This window comes from Rhineura floridana, chromosome 2 (genome assembly GCF_030035675.1).
Source record: "Rhineura floridana isolate rRhiFlo1 chromosome 2, rRhiFlo1.hap2, whole genome shotgun sequence".
NCBI lineage: Eukaryota > Metazoa > Chordata > Lepidosauria > Squamata > Rhineuridae > Rhineura > Rhineura floridana.
Window position 1 is genome coordinate 68,439,744 of NC_084481.1, and position 22,107 is coordinate 68,461,850.

The following is a 22,107-nucleotide window of genomic DNA, read 5'->3' on the forward strand; positions in this document are numbered from 1 at the left end:
CATTTAAATGTTTAGCTTTGCTCTTTCTGTTACCATCAAAAAGGGCGCAAGTACTGGCAGACAGAATACTTATTTTCCATCATCTGTGAGATACAGAGAGGATTAATGTTTGTTACAGGGTTGCCTTCTGCTTTACTCCTCTCACCCAGTTGATGAAAATAGTTAACTAGATTTTTCTTGAGCATTGTATTGTATATTTTATATGATGATTTTATATAAATCATATACAATATAAATCATACGATTTGTATGTACCTACATGCTCTGAAGCAAATTGTGTCTTTATTCAAGTTTTCTTCAGGCACCTACCTAAATACCATTTCACATTGCCAGACATCTCTGTAGTAGAATTAGTCTTTATTCTGTATCACCTGTGACATGACTTCTCTGCAAAATTGTCAAAGGTCATTGCCATTTCTAAAGTACTTCTGTGCTCTTCTCATACTAGTTTGCAACAATTCTTTCAGCAAAAAAAGGTAACTATAGTTTGCTACTTTATATAAATTGGGTCTTTCTAGTATTATTAGCTGTAGGATCTGCAACAAAATATTTATTTCCTTATATATGGATTTTTAGGCATCTTTTTAGGGCATTGCCCTTGCAACAGTTTACATAGTAGTGAAACACAAATATACTTTCAAACAACAGAATCAAATTATCATAGAACTAATATACAAGCTAAGTAAAAATAGCAGTTTAAACTCAAATAAATGAGTTATATCACTAAAATATTTAAGAGCAGCACAATAATTTTGAACTAGCAGCATAAAAATAACTTAATAGAAAACAACCCAAAGCAACTAAGTTTTAAAGCCCATCTAAAGGCTTGTAATGTTAGGGACAAACGCAGCTTGGGGGGTGGCGGCTCACCATTAAAAATGAGTATTCTGTCTTCCAGTACTTGAGCCCTTTTTCATGATAACAGAAATAGTAAAGCTAGACATTTTAATGTTCACCTTATTAAGATATAGGGTTACCAGGTGTCCGGTTTTTGGCTGGAGTTTCCAGTTTCTGGGGGTTCCCTCCGGGTCTCCAGCTAACTCACCTTAATGTCCGGACTCTCAGCTTCAATCTTTTTAAAAAGTTAAGTTTCTAGGTGGCCTGGTTCCTGAGATATACACCAAAATGTCAGCTGCCCCCCACGACTGTTAAATCTGTTTAATGGATCTGTATAGCAGCTCCCAGCTCCACCAGAGCTTGGAAAAGTTACTTTTTTAAAACTACTGTTGGGTGAGATCTAAATGAGACCTCACTGTGCCTCCTTCCCTCAGGTAAGGCACGGAGCTGGATTGAACCCTGAATCTGGATTAGGAAGGAAACACACTCACACACAAGCTTTGATCAAAGGTTCCATCCAACCAAAAAGCCTCTCTCAGTCCAACCGAGAGAGACAGCTGTGGTCAGATGGACAACTTTATTAAGAAGTCACTAGTAATTTTTAGGATTTTGGGTACAGTAAATAATAAACAACAAAGAGGCGCATATAGGTAGTACAACAGCAAAGAAACACATAATGTACTTCTTTCAAGGATACAAGAGGATATCACATTCCATCCTCCTGTCAAGCTGACACTTACTTATCTTTAAGGTCTTTGGTCCTTGGGAAAGAGACAGAGGAGCCAGCATAATATTTGACAAATAAACAACTAATTCCTTTAGAACAAATCAGCTATTACCCCTCACCTTTGCTCTACATACTTAGCAGTGAGGACACACAGCCTTAAAGAAATAGGAATCTTAAAGGGACAGTAACTCTTACGGATTCTGAGAGAATATAAAATAATAAAAGAAAGGAGCAAGAGCTTGTTCTGAGCACCCATATAAATTTTACAGATAACATTACAACTCCCATCAGCCCCAGCCAGCATGGCCACCGGATTGGGCTGATGGGAGTTGTAGTTCAAAAAAATAACTTTCCCAAGCTCTGGTTCTAACCCTGCCCTTTCAGGATTGTAGCCAATAAGTGAAGCCAGGGTTGTGATTTGTTGACCCAGGCAGTGCCTAGACGTCATTGTAAGGTCAGGAAATGGTGGCTTTGAGATCTTCAGTTTGAGTAAGTAAGAATATGGCTTAAGGTATTTGTTTTTTTCTCTTGTGTGCATGAGTCAGACCCTGGGCTGTTGGAGAGGACAGTGCTTTGAAAACCTTTGCAATATGAACATATTTAATCCAATACTTGCTTTTCTGGGAGTAAAGCAATGCTAATCCCATGTACCTGGAGTAAACCCCATTGAATTCATTAGGACTTACTTTTGAGTAGACATGGTTAGGATTATGCTGTAAATTAATGGGACTTTTGAGTAAACATAACAAAGATTTGTGAATGCGTTGTAAATCTTTCCCTCCCCCTTCAATCCTATTTTAAAGCAGTTCGGCAGGGTTTACCTAGGTATCACATTTTTTATTATGTAGGAAACTAATACTGATTTTTAAAAAAATGTTCTTCAATGACCAACTGGTATGACAATAAACTATTATATGGGGTGTATTTTTACAAGTGTGTGTGTGTGTGTATGGAGTCATTCCCTGTGAGGTAGGGTTGGTGATTGGAAACCAAGGCAGCTCACAATAAGAAATACCTCCCTTTAAAAACTAATAACCATAAAACAAGTATAAACAGTTGCAAAACAGCTTAAAGTGGCATGATTCTGAATTTTGGGTTGGGTGAATGAAGTTTATTTATTTTTATTTATCATTTGATTTATATCCCACCCTTCCTCTCAGTAGGAAGCAAACAAAAGCACTAAAAAACACTTTAAAAATCATAAAAACAGACTTTAAAATATATTATAACAAAACATCTTTAAAAACATTTTTAAAAGCTGTGACTCCAAAATTTATTTATGTATTTTATTTACAACAGTTGTATACTGCTTTATTGTAAAAAATCTCAAAGCGGTTTATAGAAAGAATTAAAACAATAAAATTATTGGGACAAACAGACTTTATTGAAAAACATTCAAATTAATAAAACCAACAATGAGTTAAAAACAGATTTAAAAACACAGTAGCTTCTGCATGCATGGATAGGCTTGCCTAAACAAAAATGATTTTAGCAGGTGCTGAAAAGAGGCATCTGCCTAATGTCCATAGGCAAGGAGTTCCAAAGCGTAGGTGCTGCCACTTCGTTATTGTTGTTATGTGCCTTTAAGTCAATTTTGACTTATGGCAACCCTATGAATCAGTGACCTCCAATAGCATCTGTCATGAACCACCTTGCTCAGATCTTGTAAGTTCAGGTCTGTAGCTTCCTTTATGGAATCAATCCATCTATTGCTTGGTCCTCCTCTTTTTCTACTATCTTCTGTTTTTCTGTATTTTCTTTTCTAGTGAATCATGTCTTCTCATTATGTGTCCAAAGTCTGATATGTGTCCAGAGTCAGAGGAAGGCAATGATAAACCACCTCTGAATACCTCTTACCATGAAAACCCTATGAACAGAGTATCCAAAATGCTGCCACTTTACAGGACTGATTTCTTACGAGAGCAGAACAAATACTATGTGGCACCCATAACATGGAAAGCAGAGCTTGAACTTGGCCTGGTGGCAAATCAGCAACCAATGCAGATTTCAGAGCAGAGGTATTATGTGCTGATAGGATTTCACTCATGTCAGCAATCATGCCCCAGCTTTGTGCATTAACTGACTGGCTGCAAGGGTTTTTTTAGTTTTGGTTTACGCTTATGAATCCTGACTGGTTGTGGGATGCTAAGTTGTATGCCTTACTCATAGGAATCTTGTTGTGTTTGGTATGGTATTGCATTTAGGAAAGCATCACTGTATTTTTTTTCATTTTCTGTTTGCATTTCATTTATCTTTAACCTCACTCCCTTACATCCATCGAAGCAACAGCAGTGGTTGCATGTGCTCAGCTCAACCCCCTAAAACCCATTGATGATGCACCTTGTTGGTTGCATGGCAGTTTGTTTCTTGCCCAATAGTGGTAAAAGAGAATTCACATATTTGAAAGTGTGGCTGCAGTTGTTGTTTCCAAGCTGCTGCCTGTGAAGGTAGACCAAACCATGTCTGTTTTCTGTCTGTCAATTATTACTCACTGGAATTGGGTTGGCTGTCAAAGTGAGTTTATAGCACCCCACAGGGTAAACAGAAAGGGTAGAGAATCTTCTTACTCTTACTCATTTCTCAGACCTCTTTCTGAAGTGAAGGGTCAAATCTGTAAAGAAGTTTGGAGCAGCCACGTTAAAAGATAAGGGCAGGACATTCCATGCAGGGGGTTGCCAACCCTGCGTGGATATGGATGTCTTTGCAGAGGATCCCTAGTCAAGCTTTACCAACAGCACAATCCAAACTATATCTACTCAGAAGTCAGTCCTGTTGAGTTCTATGGGGCTTAGTCCCTTAGTAAATGTGTTTAGAATTGAAGCCTTCAGGGGCGTCCATCTTTACTCCCGAATGCTCCCATCTAACATCTCCACAACACTAGGCTCCTTTCTTCCTACAGTGGTCTTCTGGTAACTGGCCTGGCCTGAAGGCACTTAAACCCTTCTTGCCGAAAGCAGGTAGGCTGGATTAAATGTTCCCTACCCAGGCTCCATCTTTTAGCTAAGATTTCTATCTTAATTTCCAATCAGATTTTTTTTAATTGTATGCTCCAAGCAACTGTGATTGATGCTTAATGTATCATGCTTAATGACATCACTCAGGCCTGCCCCGTGACATCACTTGGGCCCGCCCCGTGACATCACTCGAGCCCACCCCTAAAACCTCAGGTTGTGGGATGCTTCTGACCTGGCAACCCTATTAAGATAACAAAAAATGATTATCATGTTGTGTACTGTAGAGATAGTCACTTTAAGGTTCATATGGGTGTAAGTGATCCTTCAGTCTGAATGTGTGTAGGGCTTTAGCGGTTGAAACTATGAATTCAGGCCAGAAATACACCAGCAAACAGTGCAACTGGTGTAAAACTGATGTCATCATATTCTTTTGAAACTGGCAATCAACATTACGTAGCTAGTGGTCATGATGAGTCCTCAGTGGGCTTTTTTATTGTCTGTCTGTCTGTCTGTCTGTTTTAGGGAAGTGGCCCCTTTAGGTTTTTTTCCTCTAAAGATTGTTTGAACTTCTGCCAACCTCAGGGTTTCCCAAGCTTGTTATCATCTCCCCTTTGATGCCCATTGGGCCTACTTTGGATCCATTTCTGTTGGCACTCACCCCCTCAGTTTGCTACTAGAAGGGGTAATTCAAGATTGCAAAATAAAACTTATACTATCCTAATTGGAGAGGGTAAGGATACCGTAGAAAATATCCTATAAGAAAACCTTGGGAAACAGAACATATTTCATTAATTAGGTTATTTCAGCTAGAACAGGTTTTTCTGGGACCATGGTGAATCTCCTTTCGTATTCGTATTCTGTAAGATCTTAAGTGAGAAGTATATGAAATTAAGTTATATAACAATCTTGAACAAATTGATTTTACAAAATTGCCACAGTTTCATGAACATTAAAAAGAAGTAGGCATTACTGCATGAATAATAAGATCATGTACATGATCTTATTTGTCAAGCTGACATTTGAAGGAAGTTAAAAAGTGAGTTGTAGCATCAAATTCTTCTCACATGTTGGGATTCTAAGCATACCTTCTAGAAACTAAGTTCAATGGAAATTAATGGGGTTTATTCCAAGTAAACAAGTTTTAGACTGAGTAAACAAGTTTACATGCACAACAGTTGTCTGTACATTTATGTATTAGTTACTTTTATCATCCCATTAGAAACATAGGAAACTCTCTTGAGCCAGTCAAGCTATTGTCTGACTGACGGCAGCTGTGAAGGATCTCAGAGATCTTTCCTATCACCTTCTACCTGGTCCTTTTCACGGGAGGTGCCAGGGATTAAACCTTGGATCTTCTGCATGCAAAACATGTGCTCTACTACTGAGCTGTGACCCCTCCCCAGTTACTCAAATGCTAAATGATTAATCATATGCATTATAATCAATAAATTATATCATTATGAATATTGTATTTATTTTTGGATGGTAACGGATGTATGTGTCTCAAAAGGCACTATATTAGACAAGGAATTACTACATCTGAAAGAACAAATGCCTCTTTTGAAAAAGCGTTGATACTTGTATTATAAAGACATGTTTTAAAAATAAATAACATTTTAAACATATTAAATTTAATTTAACATTTAACATTTAATTGGGGACCCATCTTTCAGTGGTAGATTTTTAATCAGTTAGCCAAGGTTAGCCAACAAGGTGCCCTCCAAATGCTGTTGGACTCCAATTCTCATCAGCCCCTGCCCAACGGAGTCCAACAACATGTAAAGGACACTATGTTGGCTAACCCTGAATAAGTCTATTGAATCAACCTAATAAAATAATGCAGCCCTAATATTTGTTAAACTGAATGGATTAACATTTCAGAGTATTATGTTCCATTTTTACAAAACAATTTAATAAAGCTTTCCATTTCTACTTATGGCCTGTTCATAAAAGCGCAGTTATTACACAGGAATGGAAATAATTGCTACTGTAATCAGACTATACAACAAGGATTCCTATTTTGTAGTTTCTATTAGTCTAAAGTCAATACATTTGAGTTTGGACATTTTGTAAAAGCCACAGAAAAGAATATTAAAATGAAAGCAGTTGTAATAAAACTAAGACTTACTGGTTTGTGAATATTTTAATATCAATAGTCTCTAGTAATTGGAACCTTTATTTTTAGTTGTTATATTTGGCTTCTGTTGCAGGTTTTGATATCTGATGTTAACTGCACAAACTGGCATTGTTGTATTACAGCACAGTTGTTTTACAAATGGTATTATATATTTTTGAAAAACAGTGTAGAAATGAAAAGGTAGAATCATTAAACTATAATAGGGACAAATCTTGTTTATTCTAGCACATGACTTCTTTGTCATTCCATGTGAGTTATTGCCTACCCTATTTAAGATGCAAGATTTGTGGGTATGAGTCAATTTTGTTGTCTTAATTGGGTTATTTTAGATGTTCCACCAACTGGTCTGGTACACAGTGTGAAAGGCCAGCTCCCAAGAGCAGCAAATCTGACAACATCAGCACAAGTAAGTGTTTTGTTTTAATACCAGCATTTATGCTGGTATTTAATGCACAAAGTATATTTTCATAATACTGGCATTGTCCATTTCTCATTTCTGTGCACATGTGGGCACCTCTGGCATGAAAACAATGGGACAGCAATTGGCACCAAGCCCTTGTGCACAAAATTGACAGCAAGGAGCCTTGATTTAGAACAGGACCCTGGCTTGTCGGAGGAGGATTAACACTTTACCCCTAATGCAGTCCTGAACTGGATTGCGGGCTCTGTGCCTGCAATTTTAGTGTTGCAATGGGGTCCTTTTCAGAGGAAGGGTGGGATATATAAATTTAATAAATAAATAAATACTGTAAATTGTATTGGACCACTGTACTGAATGGAGTATGCCTCCACCCACCTCCCAAATCAAATTGCAGGACCTGGAAGTTCTCTAATCTGGATCACAGCAGAGTAGGGATAGGGGAGAATATCTGCTGAATCGGACTTAGTACCAGGTTCCGACTGAATTCAATAGTCCGCTATCTTTTTTTGACTGGCACTGATTTCTTGCAGTGAGCCACAGCGATAATTAGCACAGATTTTGTGGCCGCAGTTGCATTCTCCCCCATTTTACATAATTATCTTCATAATCAAAGCTGCTGCATTTGTAACTGTAGGTGTGATAACAATTACCATTTATCCATTATACATTACCAAAAAAAGTGTTATTATCGCTATACAATGAAAACATATCGGCTGCCTGGCCTCTCTAGGCTATACATGTTCTCAATGTTAATTGTCAAATCATCCTGCAATTTCATGTTTTTAAAACAAGTCAGCTCAGAGCATTCTAAATCTCCATCCACTTGCACAGGAAACATTTTGATGATGTGACTTACCCATACTACCTGCCTCGCCCTGCCCTGCCCCCACCCTGCTTTTTTCATTTTCCCACTATTACACTGTGACTTTAGACAATACACCAGCCACACTTGGACAGGATCACCTTGCCCTCCGCAGCTTTTGAGTCTGTACTGCCAATGTGTGTGTGTGTAAACAAAAATACAAGTTGGTACTAGTTAACTAGTGGTGGTTGTCATGCTGCAGTGCTGCTGACAAACTAATTTGAGAATAGCGAATAGCGAAAGGGCAGGGAATCATTAAGCAGCACATCAGTTAGCCCAAGGCAAGAGACAGACTCAAAGGTGATTATCTGCCTCACTGATGTATCAGTAGGGAAAAAACCACAGGGAACACTGTGATCATTCACATAACAATTTATGCTAAAAATGATGCAATTTTTTCCTGACACTGAAAAAAACCACATGGAACAGCAATCGTCTACATAAGTATTTATGTTAACAATTACGCAATTTTTCCCGCCACAAACCCCCCCCCCACAGATCAAATCACCAAAAAAACACATACTGCAGATCGAATCGGCAAGTGCCAGAGCAATTGGGAACAAAAAAAGGGTGGACTGGCATTGAACGACAGACTATCAGAATACAAGCGGATCAGACCTAGCCAGGGGACCTCATCCCTACAGCAGAGGAATAGTTAAAGCCCCTCTATGCCAGGATCCCAATCTGGATAAAGGCCCCCACATTGGCAATTTGCGAAAGGAAAGGCATCACGTCCAATTTGGCCTTAGGAAGGCAACTGGAGGAAGGGAGGGAGGAAAGGAAGAGGTAAAGGTAACAGGTGATGAATAATTAAACCATAGGTATAATGGAAAATTGGAATTTGAAAAAGCATATGAAGGAAGAGAAAGGGCATCAGATCAGAGATAGTTCCATAACCATAAGGGTCAATGAGGAATGCAGTTGTTTTTAAGGTAGCACCCCTTTCACACCCCTGGCATATCTGGATCCACCCCTTTGTTAGAAGTTAAACACAACACACGTGAAAGAGCTAAAATCCCATTGGTCAACTCTTTTTGCAGGAAAAGAAAACGTGGAAAGAGTTAATCTAGTCCTCCAGTCCCTCATCATTAACAGCTGATTAGAAAGATGTTAGCATTTAAAACTGAAACACAATCCTAGCTGTTATATCAGAGAAGAGAACCATGCAAGACCTGTTTGTGCTTGTGTTTACGCATCCAGTTAGAAATACATATGTGTACCCTCTAATTGGATTGGAGTGTTTGACCTCTTTTAATGGTTAACTAGTAGTTTAAAGTAAGTTAAGCAGTATTTGTTCATGTGGCAATAGAACCTTTAAAAAACAGTATATAGAGTCATGATGATCATGTCCCAGAAGGGTTGTAATCTACTGTAGCAGACCGGTGAAACTGATAAGGGACTGGTTAAAGACTAGCACACAATTAGAGAGATTGGAGTAATATGACATAGCCACTAAGCTAAAAATAGGTAGTTCAATAAATGATTTATTTTTAAAAAGGAGTCTTCAGGAGGGACTTTAGTAGGGATGGGATCCATTGGCCAGTGCAAAAGCATTCTATCGACCTGACAGGCTGGTATTGCAGGCCCAGGCAAGATGTGCCAAGGTGGAGAACTAGGAAGACAAGAGACAGTGATGGAGAAAAAAAAGGCCACAGTTTCTTTGCATGTATTTGTATTTTACATGGCATGGGGCATGATCCTGGCATCATGCAGCCCAATTGCTCCTGCTCTCCCCCCCAGCCTGACAACTGGAAAGGGAAAAGCCTAGGGGGTTGACATCCCCCCTTGAGGGATAATGGTGAGGGAGGGCTCCTCAGCATGGACCATTATTGTGGAGACCCTTGCCAACCAGAAGTGTGGCCTTCCCTCTAGCCCCCAAGCTGGATCTTTTGGGTATATGGCTGCATCCCACATCCCTTAAGGGGACCCCTAAAATGGGAAACTGGGGACCCTTCTCCATCACCTGGAAAATGGATCCTGCCCAATGCCAACTCCCACCAATGGAGTTGTGACAAAGATGAAGAACCCTCTGCTATGAGGAAGGCACACACACCTAGGAATGGCCAATCATCCTGGGGCAAACTTCCTTCCCAGCCCTGTCAACCAGTGACTCACTACATCCATAGCAGGAGGGAAACCCACAAACCAACACACCAAACCAAGGAAGGGTGGGCCTGGACTGACTGCTGTGGGGGGGTAGGTTCCTTTAAATAGGTCAAAGGAGGCCAGATAGAGGCTAGTTCTCCCTCTGGTCTGCTCATGTTACCAACTCCCATGAGAGTCAAGCAGCCAACTCATTGGCTCTGGTGGGAGCCCCGCCCCACCCCTAGCCTGCTTGGCACTGGGCTACTCCTGGTGCTCCAGGCCTCTGTGTCCCCAGCAGCTGCTAAGCCACAAATTCGGTCCCAGGTAAGACCCAAGACCGGGGACTTAGTTTGAGTTCATTCTCTGTCCACAAGCTGCTGCTTTTACCAATCCAGTTTTTTCCCCTCAGAATTTTGTTTACATTATTATTGCTCTTTTTAAAGAAAATGTTTATATTTTGAAAGGGAATGTTGATAAAAATATCTGTATCAATATCAATATTTTAGACAAGTTTTCCGTTTCTGAAAATAGCCATGGAAAATCACTAAACAAAATCTGATCTACAGTGACAGCGAATAAGTGATTAATGGAAAATTTGGAACCAAATCTGAACTGGGGGAATTCTAGCACATCCCTAGACTTTAGGGACGACAGGCAGGAAAATTGCAGGAACAGCACAGTAAAGGAAGTTTACAGTTTTTATGAGGTCATATAAAGAACTGAATTAGACTTATCTCTCAGCAGAAGAATTTAAGATTAGAACATTAGAATATAATGAATAACTTATAGAATGACTGTTACTTCAGTCAGCAGCCTGGTTCAGACATCATTTTAAATCAAAATTATACTAAATTATGGTTAAAAGGTGAACACACAGAGTACTAGTTCACAGTGCTGAAATTGCAGGTCTTTGCTCCTTCCTGCTCATGCTGCTGCCACACAGACATGGCCCTGCTTAGTGTCATGTTCAAACCCGAACGTGTGGTTAGTTTCTCTCCAAACAAATCACGAGCTGTAAGCAAGGTTTGTTCCTGGCTTGCTGTTCATTGTTTTTTGGGAGGAAACAAACCACAAGCCAGGGTTTGGATGTGAAGCTGCCAGGCCATGGTTTAGCTTCTGGCATTTTGTCCATCCCTACCTCATCTGTTTGTTACAACCCAATATACATTACAACAAAAGCTGCATGCCAGTATATTTACTGAGGTACTTATTAAAGTTTTCTTGCCACCTGTTGAATTGTCAGTAATCAAAGCTGTTTCTGTTATTATTCGTTGCAGGAAGCATTGCAATCATTGTTCCTCTCGTCCTCTTGGTGACCTTAATCACTACTTTGGTAATAGGTTTGCTTCTTTGTAAAAGAAAGCGAAGGTAAGGAATTACTGTCCAAGGAAGGATTCTGTACATGAGACTAATTTAACATAGTGACAATGCTGTAAAAACAACACCTATATGCAGCACTGAAGATAAGGTAGCAAAGGGCATTAATTATGACCATGACTTCTTACAGCATGCAGTGGGGAGCTTAATTCAGAACCAAACCATACATGCCACTTGAAAACATATAAGGAGTGTTTCAAAATATAATAGTATGCCTGGGGAGGGGCAATTTACATCAGGATCACAGCACGTGTGCCAACTTCCTCCCCATGTATTATGTGTAGTTTTACTCCTAGCAAGAATATCTGATTAGCCTTTGCCAATAGCAAACATAGGTTTCCCTGCCAGATAGTTTCATTTAGATTAAGTCACATAGTTCAGTGTAGTAAAGATGTAGTGAGGAATCCGACAGACCCACATTTTCTAGGCAGCTAGATCACTGTACTGCTAAATCCAGTCATCTGACAAACCAAGTCATATGGCACTGCAGACCCATTCCACGTGCACTAAGTTGCAACCTGAAGGTAGTGGATCATGTCCTTCACTTTTAAGTGCAAGTGTTTTCCTGGTATGTGTTATTACATCTAATTATGTGCATCTTTAGAAGAATTCATTTTTTAAAACTGAATGAACTTTTTTGTACTGAAAATGTATGAATGGTAAATTAATAAGTTTATTGTCCACGGAAATAAAAAGTCATGTTAGCAATGTGTGACTGAATATGCCACTTTACAATAGGATGTATGTTACTTTATAATTATGTAAATTTACCCATTTATCACCTTTTTGTAGAGGATAGAATTTGCCACTTTTACAGTTTCAGCTTCCAATTCCAAAAAATCACTACTTTTGTTAACGTTATATAAAATTACTTGATTATTAGTTGTTTTTGAATGTGTAAGAAAGAAAGAAAACAGGTGTAGGAATATGCAATTTACTGGATAAGTGCTAGGCACCACCACAATGGTTGTAATGGGTATATATTGAGCCCCATCCTGCCCATACAGGATACATAGGCAAAAATCACTGCCCCCAAGGAACAGTCATTACCACCAAGGAACCTGCAATCTAAAATAGCCAATGGGGAATATAACAAGGACAGGAGGGAGAGAGGCAGTGGTTGAGATGGATAAATTTGAGAACATGTAAATACACTTACAGCTTGACTGTAGTTGGGAAATAGGATTAGATAGGTAAGCCAAAAGGCCACATTGAAAAAGTAAATTTTGAGGTGGGACTTGAAGAAAAGGAGCAAAATGATACCAGGTATATGTTCATGGAGGAAGCTGCACAGCAACAGCAAGGAGAATGGGCATGGCTATTTAAAGAAGTAGGAGCCAGAGCCAGAAGAGCAGAGGCCATGGACAGCAACATTACAAATAAAGACCAAGAAACAGGATAGGTAAGGACAAGACATATGTGCTGGGTATAGAAAGGGACAGCTAGTGAAGAGATCTGAAAAGGTGAATCACATAGCTGAACAATTAATTATCTGAATGGTTTTGTCAGTGGAGTTTTGAGCATAGGTAAGAATGCTTAGGAATGAAAGGGGAAGGACAGAGAAAAGCTTGAACAACATGAAAGATTACCAGTGCATGAACCAGAGTTTTATCCAAGAAAACAAAGATAAATGGATTGCACTGTTGGCCAAATAACTGGGTGTAGGGCACACAAAAAGAGAGACAAATCTAAAGTAAAGAATAAAGTAAATTATCTGGCAAGACATCCATCACTACCACCACCACACAGAGTAATAGTTCCCATATTCACTGTTTGTCAATATTTTAATATTTGTCCCCAATGCAAAGATTAATTTATTCACTATTCCCGTCCCCCCATTATACTGTAGGACAAAAACAATCCGACGACAACCAATGATAAATGGAGGAATCAGTGTAGAAATTGGAAATCCATCGTACAATATGTATGAAGTGGGCCATAATCACAGTGAAAGAGGTCTTTCAGATTTTACATTAAATCCAGAAAAGGTAAAATCAAACATTTGTTTTCTCATTCAAATAATTATGTATGAAATATTATCATTGGGTGGGATCCAAAGGTCTTCTATTTGCAGAAGAGGCTGTGCTCCAGGGGAGACTCCAGCTGATAGGAAGGAAGGAAGGAAGGAAGGAAGGAACAAATTTTTGGCAATTTCCCTTCTTCTTTGCAGGCTACCCAAGTACCTCCCACATTGTTCCAGAGAATTCCCCAGCATCCCAGAACTGACTTGAGGGGGAGAGGAAATTACTGAAAAAGTCTCTCCCCCCACCCTGATCCAGGCCTCTTCTGGAAAAGAAAGACTCCTTTCCATTATTAATCCAACCCATTATTTCTGTACTGCCTGATCTATAATGGCTCATCCACACATGCAAACTAACACATGATATTTCAGTTCTCAAGTGATGAACATGTCTGTATGGAACCAGCTCAGTCTTATAAATTCTAAAAATGCAATTAGTGTATTTCAAATGTATAGCAATTGTGGGTTGTTCCTAATATATATTGATTCTTTTAATGAAAGAACCATACTGCTTTCTTATTAGGCTGTGTGTATGCTTGCGTATACTAACAAGGTATTTGAAATCTGCACTAACAACTCTGTTTTATCCAATTCATTCTGAAAAAGATCTGTGATGGAAAACACTCTCTTTTCCCACTGTTACAAGAGATCGCATGCCTGCAAACTATTCTTGAGACTGTCCAGTTACATAATGAGCATTGTATCATTCCCAAATTGTCTTCAAGGTGTAGTGCTGATGTGACAGGAACACAGTAAGCAGCAGAACCAAACAGCATAAAGCCTTAGGCTGCCTTGATCAGAATTAATGGTCCATCTGGCCCAGCATTCTGCTGTTAGCAGTAGTTAGCTAGGCCCCTCCAGGAAAATCAAGGCATCAGCCTTCACCTTTCTCTGTTCCCAGAATCTTGTACTCAGAGGCATACTACCTCTAAATATGGAGGTTCCATTTATTTAACATTGGTAACAATACTTGATAGATATAATCATGGAGGATAGATGTACTTCTTTTAAATCCTATCTAAGGTAATAGCCATCTCCACATCTTAGTGTATTCAGTATCTTCATTATATGTTGTTATTTTTAAAGAAGAAAGGGATTTCTATCTCTACATGCCTTTCATGTTATTCCTTGTTTTGTTTTCTAGACTAAAAAGACCTATATACTTATGGCATTCTTTGTATCGAAAGTTCAACAACTCCTTAACAGTTTTCTTTTCTTTTCTGTACCTTTTCAAAATCTGTGATATCCTTTTTGAAATGGGATGAACTTAACTGAAATCGAACAGATTTATTTGGACTTGTACATGTGATATATTTTTAGGCACATAAACTTTCTTGCCATTATCTTATTATGTGCCAAACAAACGGGGGGGGGGTTTCAGTTGCATGCCTGTCACTAGCTAAATTATTTTTCTAACCTTTCATACAATCTCCCCAGCACCACAAGGGAAGTCACTCCAAAGCACGATAATCTGTACAAGACCTTGAAGAATTCCTCCAATATAAAAGTTGTTCTGTGACAGAACAGAAACTGGATTATGGATAGTTTTTAGAAATGGCTAGATGTTCTCCTAGTCACTTAATCACAAGTATAGACAGTAAACATAGACTGGTCCCTAGGACATTTGACAAAATGAAGATTAACCTGGGTGGTGATCTTGAACAGAAATGTTTCCTGTACTAATGAAAGCTTTTTTGAAAGCTTGTATTAAAAACAACAACAATTGTTTATATTGGGAAAAGTGAAAGTTAAAATCAAGCATGTGATTTCATTGCTTATTCAATAGTATTTCAGAGTGTAGAAAGAAAATGAATTATTTTAAAACCAGGAACTAAAATGCAAAAACTGCTGTATTTAAATGCAGGCCAGGTATATAGGGGGAGGGCCCACAGTCTTCAAGCTTCCCCACACAGCACCGCCAATCTACTTAAACTCTGACCTGAAAGGACCTTTAACAGCAGGGGTGAGAAACTGCCATTCATTTTCCATGCTCATTCTACCATAGTCCCCTACTGAAAGTTAGAAAAGTTTTGTATGAGTTTACAGTCAATAAAAGTATGCAAACAACATTTAATGAACGTTGTATTTAAAAATAGGTATTGTAACATGATGTAAAACAGTACAACTGAAACTAGATCCAGTGTTAAACATGTGAATGCAATTAATGTGCTCATTTGTTATGTACGTAGCTGCTAGAGGGAAGCAGAACTGTCTAAGGACTGTGGAGATCCATACCTCCAAATGGGACTTCCTTTGAAATACAAATAGCTTCAGAGAAATGATTCTGTGGCAGGGGGATAAGGAATTAAACTTCCACTCTCCCCCCACCCCAGCCCCAAATCCCTGAAGCTGCTCAGAAATCCTGGCTGCTGCTGTTTGCATGTCAAAATACATGCACATTGATTGTATCCACACAATTAATGTCATGTCTATTTTGGTCCTGAAAAGAAAGCAATAATAATGCTAGTTCATAGGTAGGTCATATTTTGCTATGCACTATTAGCACAGCATAGGTTTGCTTCCTCACATAAATTAAAACATGCAAATGATGTTCCCTCAGGCATTAGGCACTGAGCTGTGCTCTACAAGGCACCCATTAATGTAGCATAAAGAATGGAAGATACCAAAAACAGGAAATGACCAATGAAAAGGAGACCACCACGATGAACATAAGGTTCATTTGGAGTATTATGCTTCTTCAGGGGTGACTCCAATTCAGTTATTTCAAAGAAAAATTGTCCAAAACTGTCTTCCACACCATGCATAGGTCATTTTGAGATGATGTGGAAGAAGGTTTTGGGCAGTTTCTCTTTGAAAGAACTGAATCAGTCACCCACGAAGTACGGTTTTGGTCCAGTTTGTTTTGTGGCTTACAAGTTATCATCAATGCATCTTGAAAGTCTCCAATTGAGTAACCTCATCCCTATTAATGGTCAACCAAGTACAACTAATAAATAAATGTAAAGAATATTCAGGCATATTTAGAAGCAAGTGGAGCAGAAATATATTCAAGACGATGGTTGTCAGTTGTTTTGGCACAAACCTGTATTTGAACCTTGCAGCTGGTAAATAAAAAGGGTAAGTCCAGGCAATTAGTAAGCATGCATAATTAACTGAAAGCCTTGTATCACACTGAAATAAACTGACAAGCAAAAAAAATGTACAAATATAAGGCAAACTATTTCCCTAATAAATCAACTGTAATCAGCTTTTCAGTCACCTTATCTTAATGGTTTCTACATCAAACAAATAATTTACCCAGTATAGTATATGCTGCACAATACAATGCAACAACCTATGTAATTGAAAGGGCTATAGTAATATTACCCAGTATTTAGGGTCCTAATGAGCAAAATGAAAGGCTGCACTCCAATGTCTAATCAAGTGTGTTCTCTATGCCTAATTGTGTGCTGCATCATATAAAAGTGTATAACGCAGTAGAACAGATTTATGAGCACAATGCACATAAATCCAATTAAAGTTAAATTGCATTCAGATTAATAAATTGTGCAGTCAGACATAAATGTTCCCAGCTTGCTCTAAATTGCACCCACCAGGTTGGATCTAGACATTGTGCCACTGGTGAGAATATTCCCTGAGTGCAGTTCTGCTCAGGGGATGCTCCCAGTTGCCTATCACATCTTCCAGAGACTTGACGACCCTCCAGAACAGTGTGGGAGGTGGCACTGGTTGAAAAGTGAGAGGGACATTGGCAAAAGTCACCTCATCCCACCTTCGCCACCATCAGGATCCTTCTACTGGATTAAAAGTCTTCTGTGGGCAGAACAAACTTTCTGTCCACAAGAGCCAAAGTCTGGATCCAACCCATAATCTTTAAATAATAATAATAGTAATATTTAAATAATAAAAGCTGTAAACGTCCTTCAGTATTAGTGACATAAATGATCATCTTCATATGCAAGGATGCATGTATTTATATGAAATCATTTACACTCATTTATAATGTGATTTCTGCAACTAAATTTCATTATGCATGTATTAAATGTTCGTAGGAGAAGGGAGAGTTGGAAATTACTTATTTTTGCAATGTACAGTGTGAGCAGACTGGACAAAGCCATGCACTGGGTTTTTCTTATGGTTTAATTCTGAGCTTATCTGACCATGCGTAATAGAATTAGAGCCAATTTAATAGCAAATGGTTACATCACATAACATGTAGCCCAATCCTATGCATGTTTACTCAGAAAGAACTCTACTAAGTTTAGTAGAGCTTATTCTCAAATACGTGTGCATAAAGCTGCAGCCTTAATAACATTCTAAACTTGTCTTTAATCATATTTTAATGACATACACTTTCATGAACTACTTTAACTGCATGACCAAGCATATCCTTTTTCTCATTTTGCAACTAAAATGACAAAAGCAAGCATCTCTGGACAATCATTTTGCAAAACTGCTCATAATTAAACCACAACAAAGCCTAATGCATGTATTATCAAATAATTATCTGTTTATCTGTGGACTCAACATTGGGGTGATTTTGATGGTGTGGTATCTTTTTTATTTCTTCAGTACTTTTGGGGAGGAAGGGTAGGAGAGAAATTTAATAATAATAATGATGGTAATAATAATTACTAAATGAAATGAAATAACCTGTAAAAATAGAATATTTAGAACTTAAGTGAATATTGTTTATTTAAGCATGATCCAGTTGCCCTTTGCATCTTCTCTTACACCTTCCACTCATAAGCCAATATACACACATACCACTTTCCCCATCAGCAGTCCTCATGCAAGCTGAGGACTTCACTTGAGGGACAGCTTCATGTAACTGTGGAGCATGTAAAATCCAAATGGATTGACCACATGCTGTGTGTGTGTGTGCGTGCGTGCGTGCATGCGCGCGCGCGCGCACTCGCACTTGTGTTCACATGCATATATGTGTCTGTATACATTAAAAAGGTGGGCTGTTAAAACCATCTGGACCCTGAAATCTTCTTTGGCTGTTATCAACATCCAGGGTGGAGAAGCACAGGCTATATCATCGTACTCACCTTTAAATCAGAAGGGAGCACTGGCAGCTGTGCTGAAAAGACAGCACCCTAACATGCTATGGTGATAGAGCATCCACAGCAGTGTTCCTAGGGAGTTACAGTCATTCTAAGAATAACTACCATTCAAATTCTCCATACAGGAATAGTATAAAAATTGAGGAAATTGGGAAATAACCTACCATAGTATTTATATATTCCCCTCCTGTATTTGCAATAAACTTGATTTCCTCTCATGTTGCATGTCATGAGTTGTTTTAAAAGCATGTGTCATTAAATATTGCATAACTTTTTGTGATTTGCCTGAGCCAAGGTAATTAATAATCATGTCCTGGTTTGTATTTTTGTATGCATGTTATGTGATTTATAAATTGAGTATTCTCAGTTTTTGTGCTTGAGTTAATCCAAATAATGTTATATATTTATCTCTTTTCAGCCAACAAACTACTCTAATCCAGTGTATGCAAAGTTGTATATGGATGGGCAAAATTGTCGAAACTCCTTAGCAAGTGTTGATGAAAGGAAAGAACTCCTTCCAAAGAAAATAGATATTGGCATAAGGGAGACTGTGGCATAATCCATTGTAACTTTTTGTATACTGTATAAATGTATAAAATATGAGGATTACTTTTCTATGTACCAACAGTATTATAATTGTTTTAGCATCAGCATTACCTCTGGATTTTTTTTCTTCTGTTTGGTTGGTGGTTTTCTGGGTTTTTCTTTTGCTGATGACTTGACTGACCATTTGTATGGTATTTTTATGAAAAAAAATCTGCACTACAGTACAATTTACAACAATGCTGCTGATATAACACACATTGAATTTGTTACAAATTTTAAAAAAATCCTTTGTAGTGTGAATATGAGCAATCTATTTTGTATGAGCTTTTTCTTTGGTTTTACTTAATCAATGAAGACGATATCTGCACTTTTCCATTATATGGTCCGAAGACTGTAGTACAGTGTGTGAATTTGTTTCTCTTTTAAAAGGTAAAAGTATGATTGGGTGGTCTACTCTATTTGTGCCCATTAGAAAGTCACTTCAGAACGTTAAAATTATAGAAAACCTAATTTCACAAATCAAGCATAACTTCCTTTTACAGTTAGCTTTAGGTTGCCAAGAAGTTATATAGAGAACATCTAATGGTCTGCATGAACACAGATTATTCCGTTTTGGAGATTCAGTGGTCGTCCAAGCTATACTAAACATATATACTATGTAAAGAACCTTCGTATTTAGTAAAACCGTATAGAACTTAGTGATATACAACTTGCAAGTGGAAAGACCTTACTTGATGTGTGCTAAGGCCTATTCTGCAGTCCTGTATAAAATAGCTTACTGGGAGCACAAGAGGGCATTGCCTACACACATATTATATATTTATTTACTCAGCCACATGCATTATTTGTGTATGATGAAGTCCCCTGTGATGTAAGGAGAGCAAAAAGCCATAAGCACACACATCAATAAAAGTATTCTTAGGAGGAGTGGGGAGAACCCATCCTTGCCTAGAAATATTAAATCATCCCAGTCTTCAACATTTTGTATCTATGGAAACATTATTTAAAAGCTACTGTGGATTAATTTTAAAACTTCTTCAACCTCAAAAACCACATTCTCAACAGTGGGTGCAGAGTGTTAAATGTAATGAGTTTCCAGCACTTTCTCTGGTACTAGCTTATTTTATGTTGTTATGAAGAATAAAAAAAGAAAAAGAAAATCAATACAATTTGCCTTTTTTTTAATTGTGAAAGAAATATATAGTGCAATTTCTCTAGGCTGTTAAGAAAAACAACCCTTGAAATCTTTTATACATAACTTTAACGGCACAAAAAAATTCACACGTGTACACAAAGAATTGGGGGGGGCTTTAGCTGTCATGATATATTAATCTAACAGATTAAATATGTTTGTGGTGGCTCTTTTTCCCTTTGTACGAACATTGCAAAAAAATTACAGCTGTTTTTATAAAAGATTTTGTTGTATTCTGTGCATACATACTACCTATTTCTAAACTTTGCCGTGTTGAGGCCTTTATTAAAAAGAACTTGATTCATGTAATAGTAGTGCAGTTGTGCTTGAACAATGTTATGTATATCACAACCCTTTTCAGGTTCTTGGCTAAATCTATTTTTAATTGAACAATATATTTCATTAGGCTAAAATTAGTAATTTTGCCTATGTATCTAAAAATGAAATGTTACATATGGCACAAAAATGTTGACTTCTATTTATTCAAAGAAAACTCACTACAGTGCTGAGCACTTTTTAAATACAAGAACATATTACTTAAGCAATGTCGAGACCAAAAATATAAAAACACATTTCACTAAAGGGGGGGAGGGCGGGAACAAAATGGCAAAATTTCATTTCTGAAGTCATATTTTATCCTTAACACAAAGTCAATCTGGATGTAAAATTGTTCATTTAAAAAAGAGAATTCTTGGGTAAAAGTTGGTAAGTAAATAAGGTGGTTCTGACACTGCAAACACAAAGCCTTTTTCAGAAAGCTGAAATGTCATTAGTCAAATGGTTGCCAAAGAAAAAGGTGCAAGGGGCAGGTGAATCCAGGCTCCCCACTTACCTATCTGACTAATGAACAGCAGGATTTCAGAAGTTTTTTTTTTTTTTTAAGATCTAAGTGCACAGTTTTGATTGTTGGATCAGTCTGGGGAACACTGCACACAGCATCTATTTGTGCACAAGATTCTGCATCCAACTGTCAAACAGATGTTCAATATTGAAGTCAGTGGGTTATAAACAACATTCTACTCAGACTAGCCCCATCAAAAGTAGTGTAGTGATGTGGGAGAAATTCAATTCAGTTTACATTTAAACCCAAATTTATATTCACACTTTCCATAGCAACACAAGAACAGAAAAACAGTCACCCTTCAAAATTCACACTCACCCTAATGTTGCTATGCAGTTCTCCAACCAAGTAACCTTTACAAAAATGCATATATTAGGGGAACGCATGCATAAAATTTACATGGGTAAAAATATAGTGGTGACAAGAACATTATATTAGGGCACAGTGCTTGCAAAAATGTGTACATTAGTCAAAACTGCATACAAAAATGTATTTATTAGGAGAAACTTGCATTAAAATACTGATGAATTTTCATGGGGATTTTTTTTAAAAAAATCACAAATTACTGCAGAACTATGGAAAAACAAATTTAAGGTTAGAAAAATGAGAAACAGAAAATTGACAGCTCATTCCATCCCTAAAATAGAACAATGGTAGGTTTCCTGCTTCAGATATATTTTTTAAAAAATGTATTTATGGTTTTACCAATTTACTGCTCAAAGTCCTCCTTTATTTGCCTTATCAGCTATTTATTTTGCTAAAGTAGGTACTCTTGTTTATTATCCTCATTTGAGAAAGATTACCGATTTTAAAGGCCATCTTCTTACCACGGATAGCTTCCTTGACACTGTGAATCACAGAATCATAGAGTTGAAAGAGGCCTATAAGGCCATTGTGTACCACCCCCTGCTCAATGCAGGAAACCAAATTAAAGCATATCCAACAGTTGGCTGTCCAGCTGCCTCTTGAATGCCTCTAGTGTTGGACAGCCCACCACCTCCCTAGGTAATTGGTTCCATTGTCGTGCTGTTCTAATAGCAAGTTTTTCCAGATATTCAACGGAAATCTGATTTCCTGT

The 22,107-nt window shown here is 37.9% G+C and overlaps 1 protein-coding gene across 1 annotated transcript in view; it reads left to right on the forward strand.

The window, feature by feature from the left end:
- LRP1B (LDL receptor related protein 1B) overlaps window positions 1–19,261 on the forward strand; it is a 524,827-nt gene extending 505,566 nt beyond the window's left edge. The window contains 5 exon segments of the mRNA XM_061608878.1: window positions 6,985–7,061; window positions 11,301–11,391; window positions 13,250–13,388; window positions 15,285–15,383; window positions 18,869–19,261. Of these exon segments, the coding sequence (XP_061464862.1) occupies window positions 6,985–7,061; window positions 11,301–11,391; window positions 13,250–13,388; window positions 15,285–15,383; window positions 18,869–19,009 (547 nt within the window). The 3' untranslated portion in view covers window positions 19,010–19,261.
- Window positions 19,262–22,107: the final 2,846 nt, after the last annotated feature.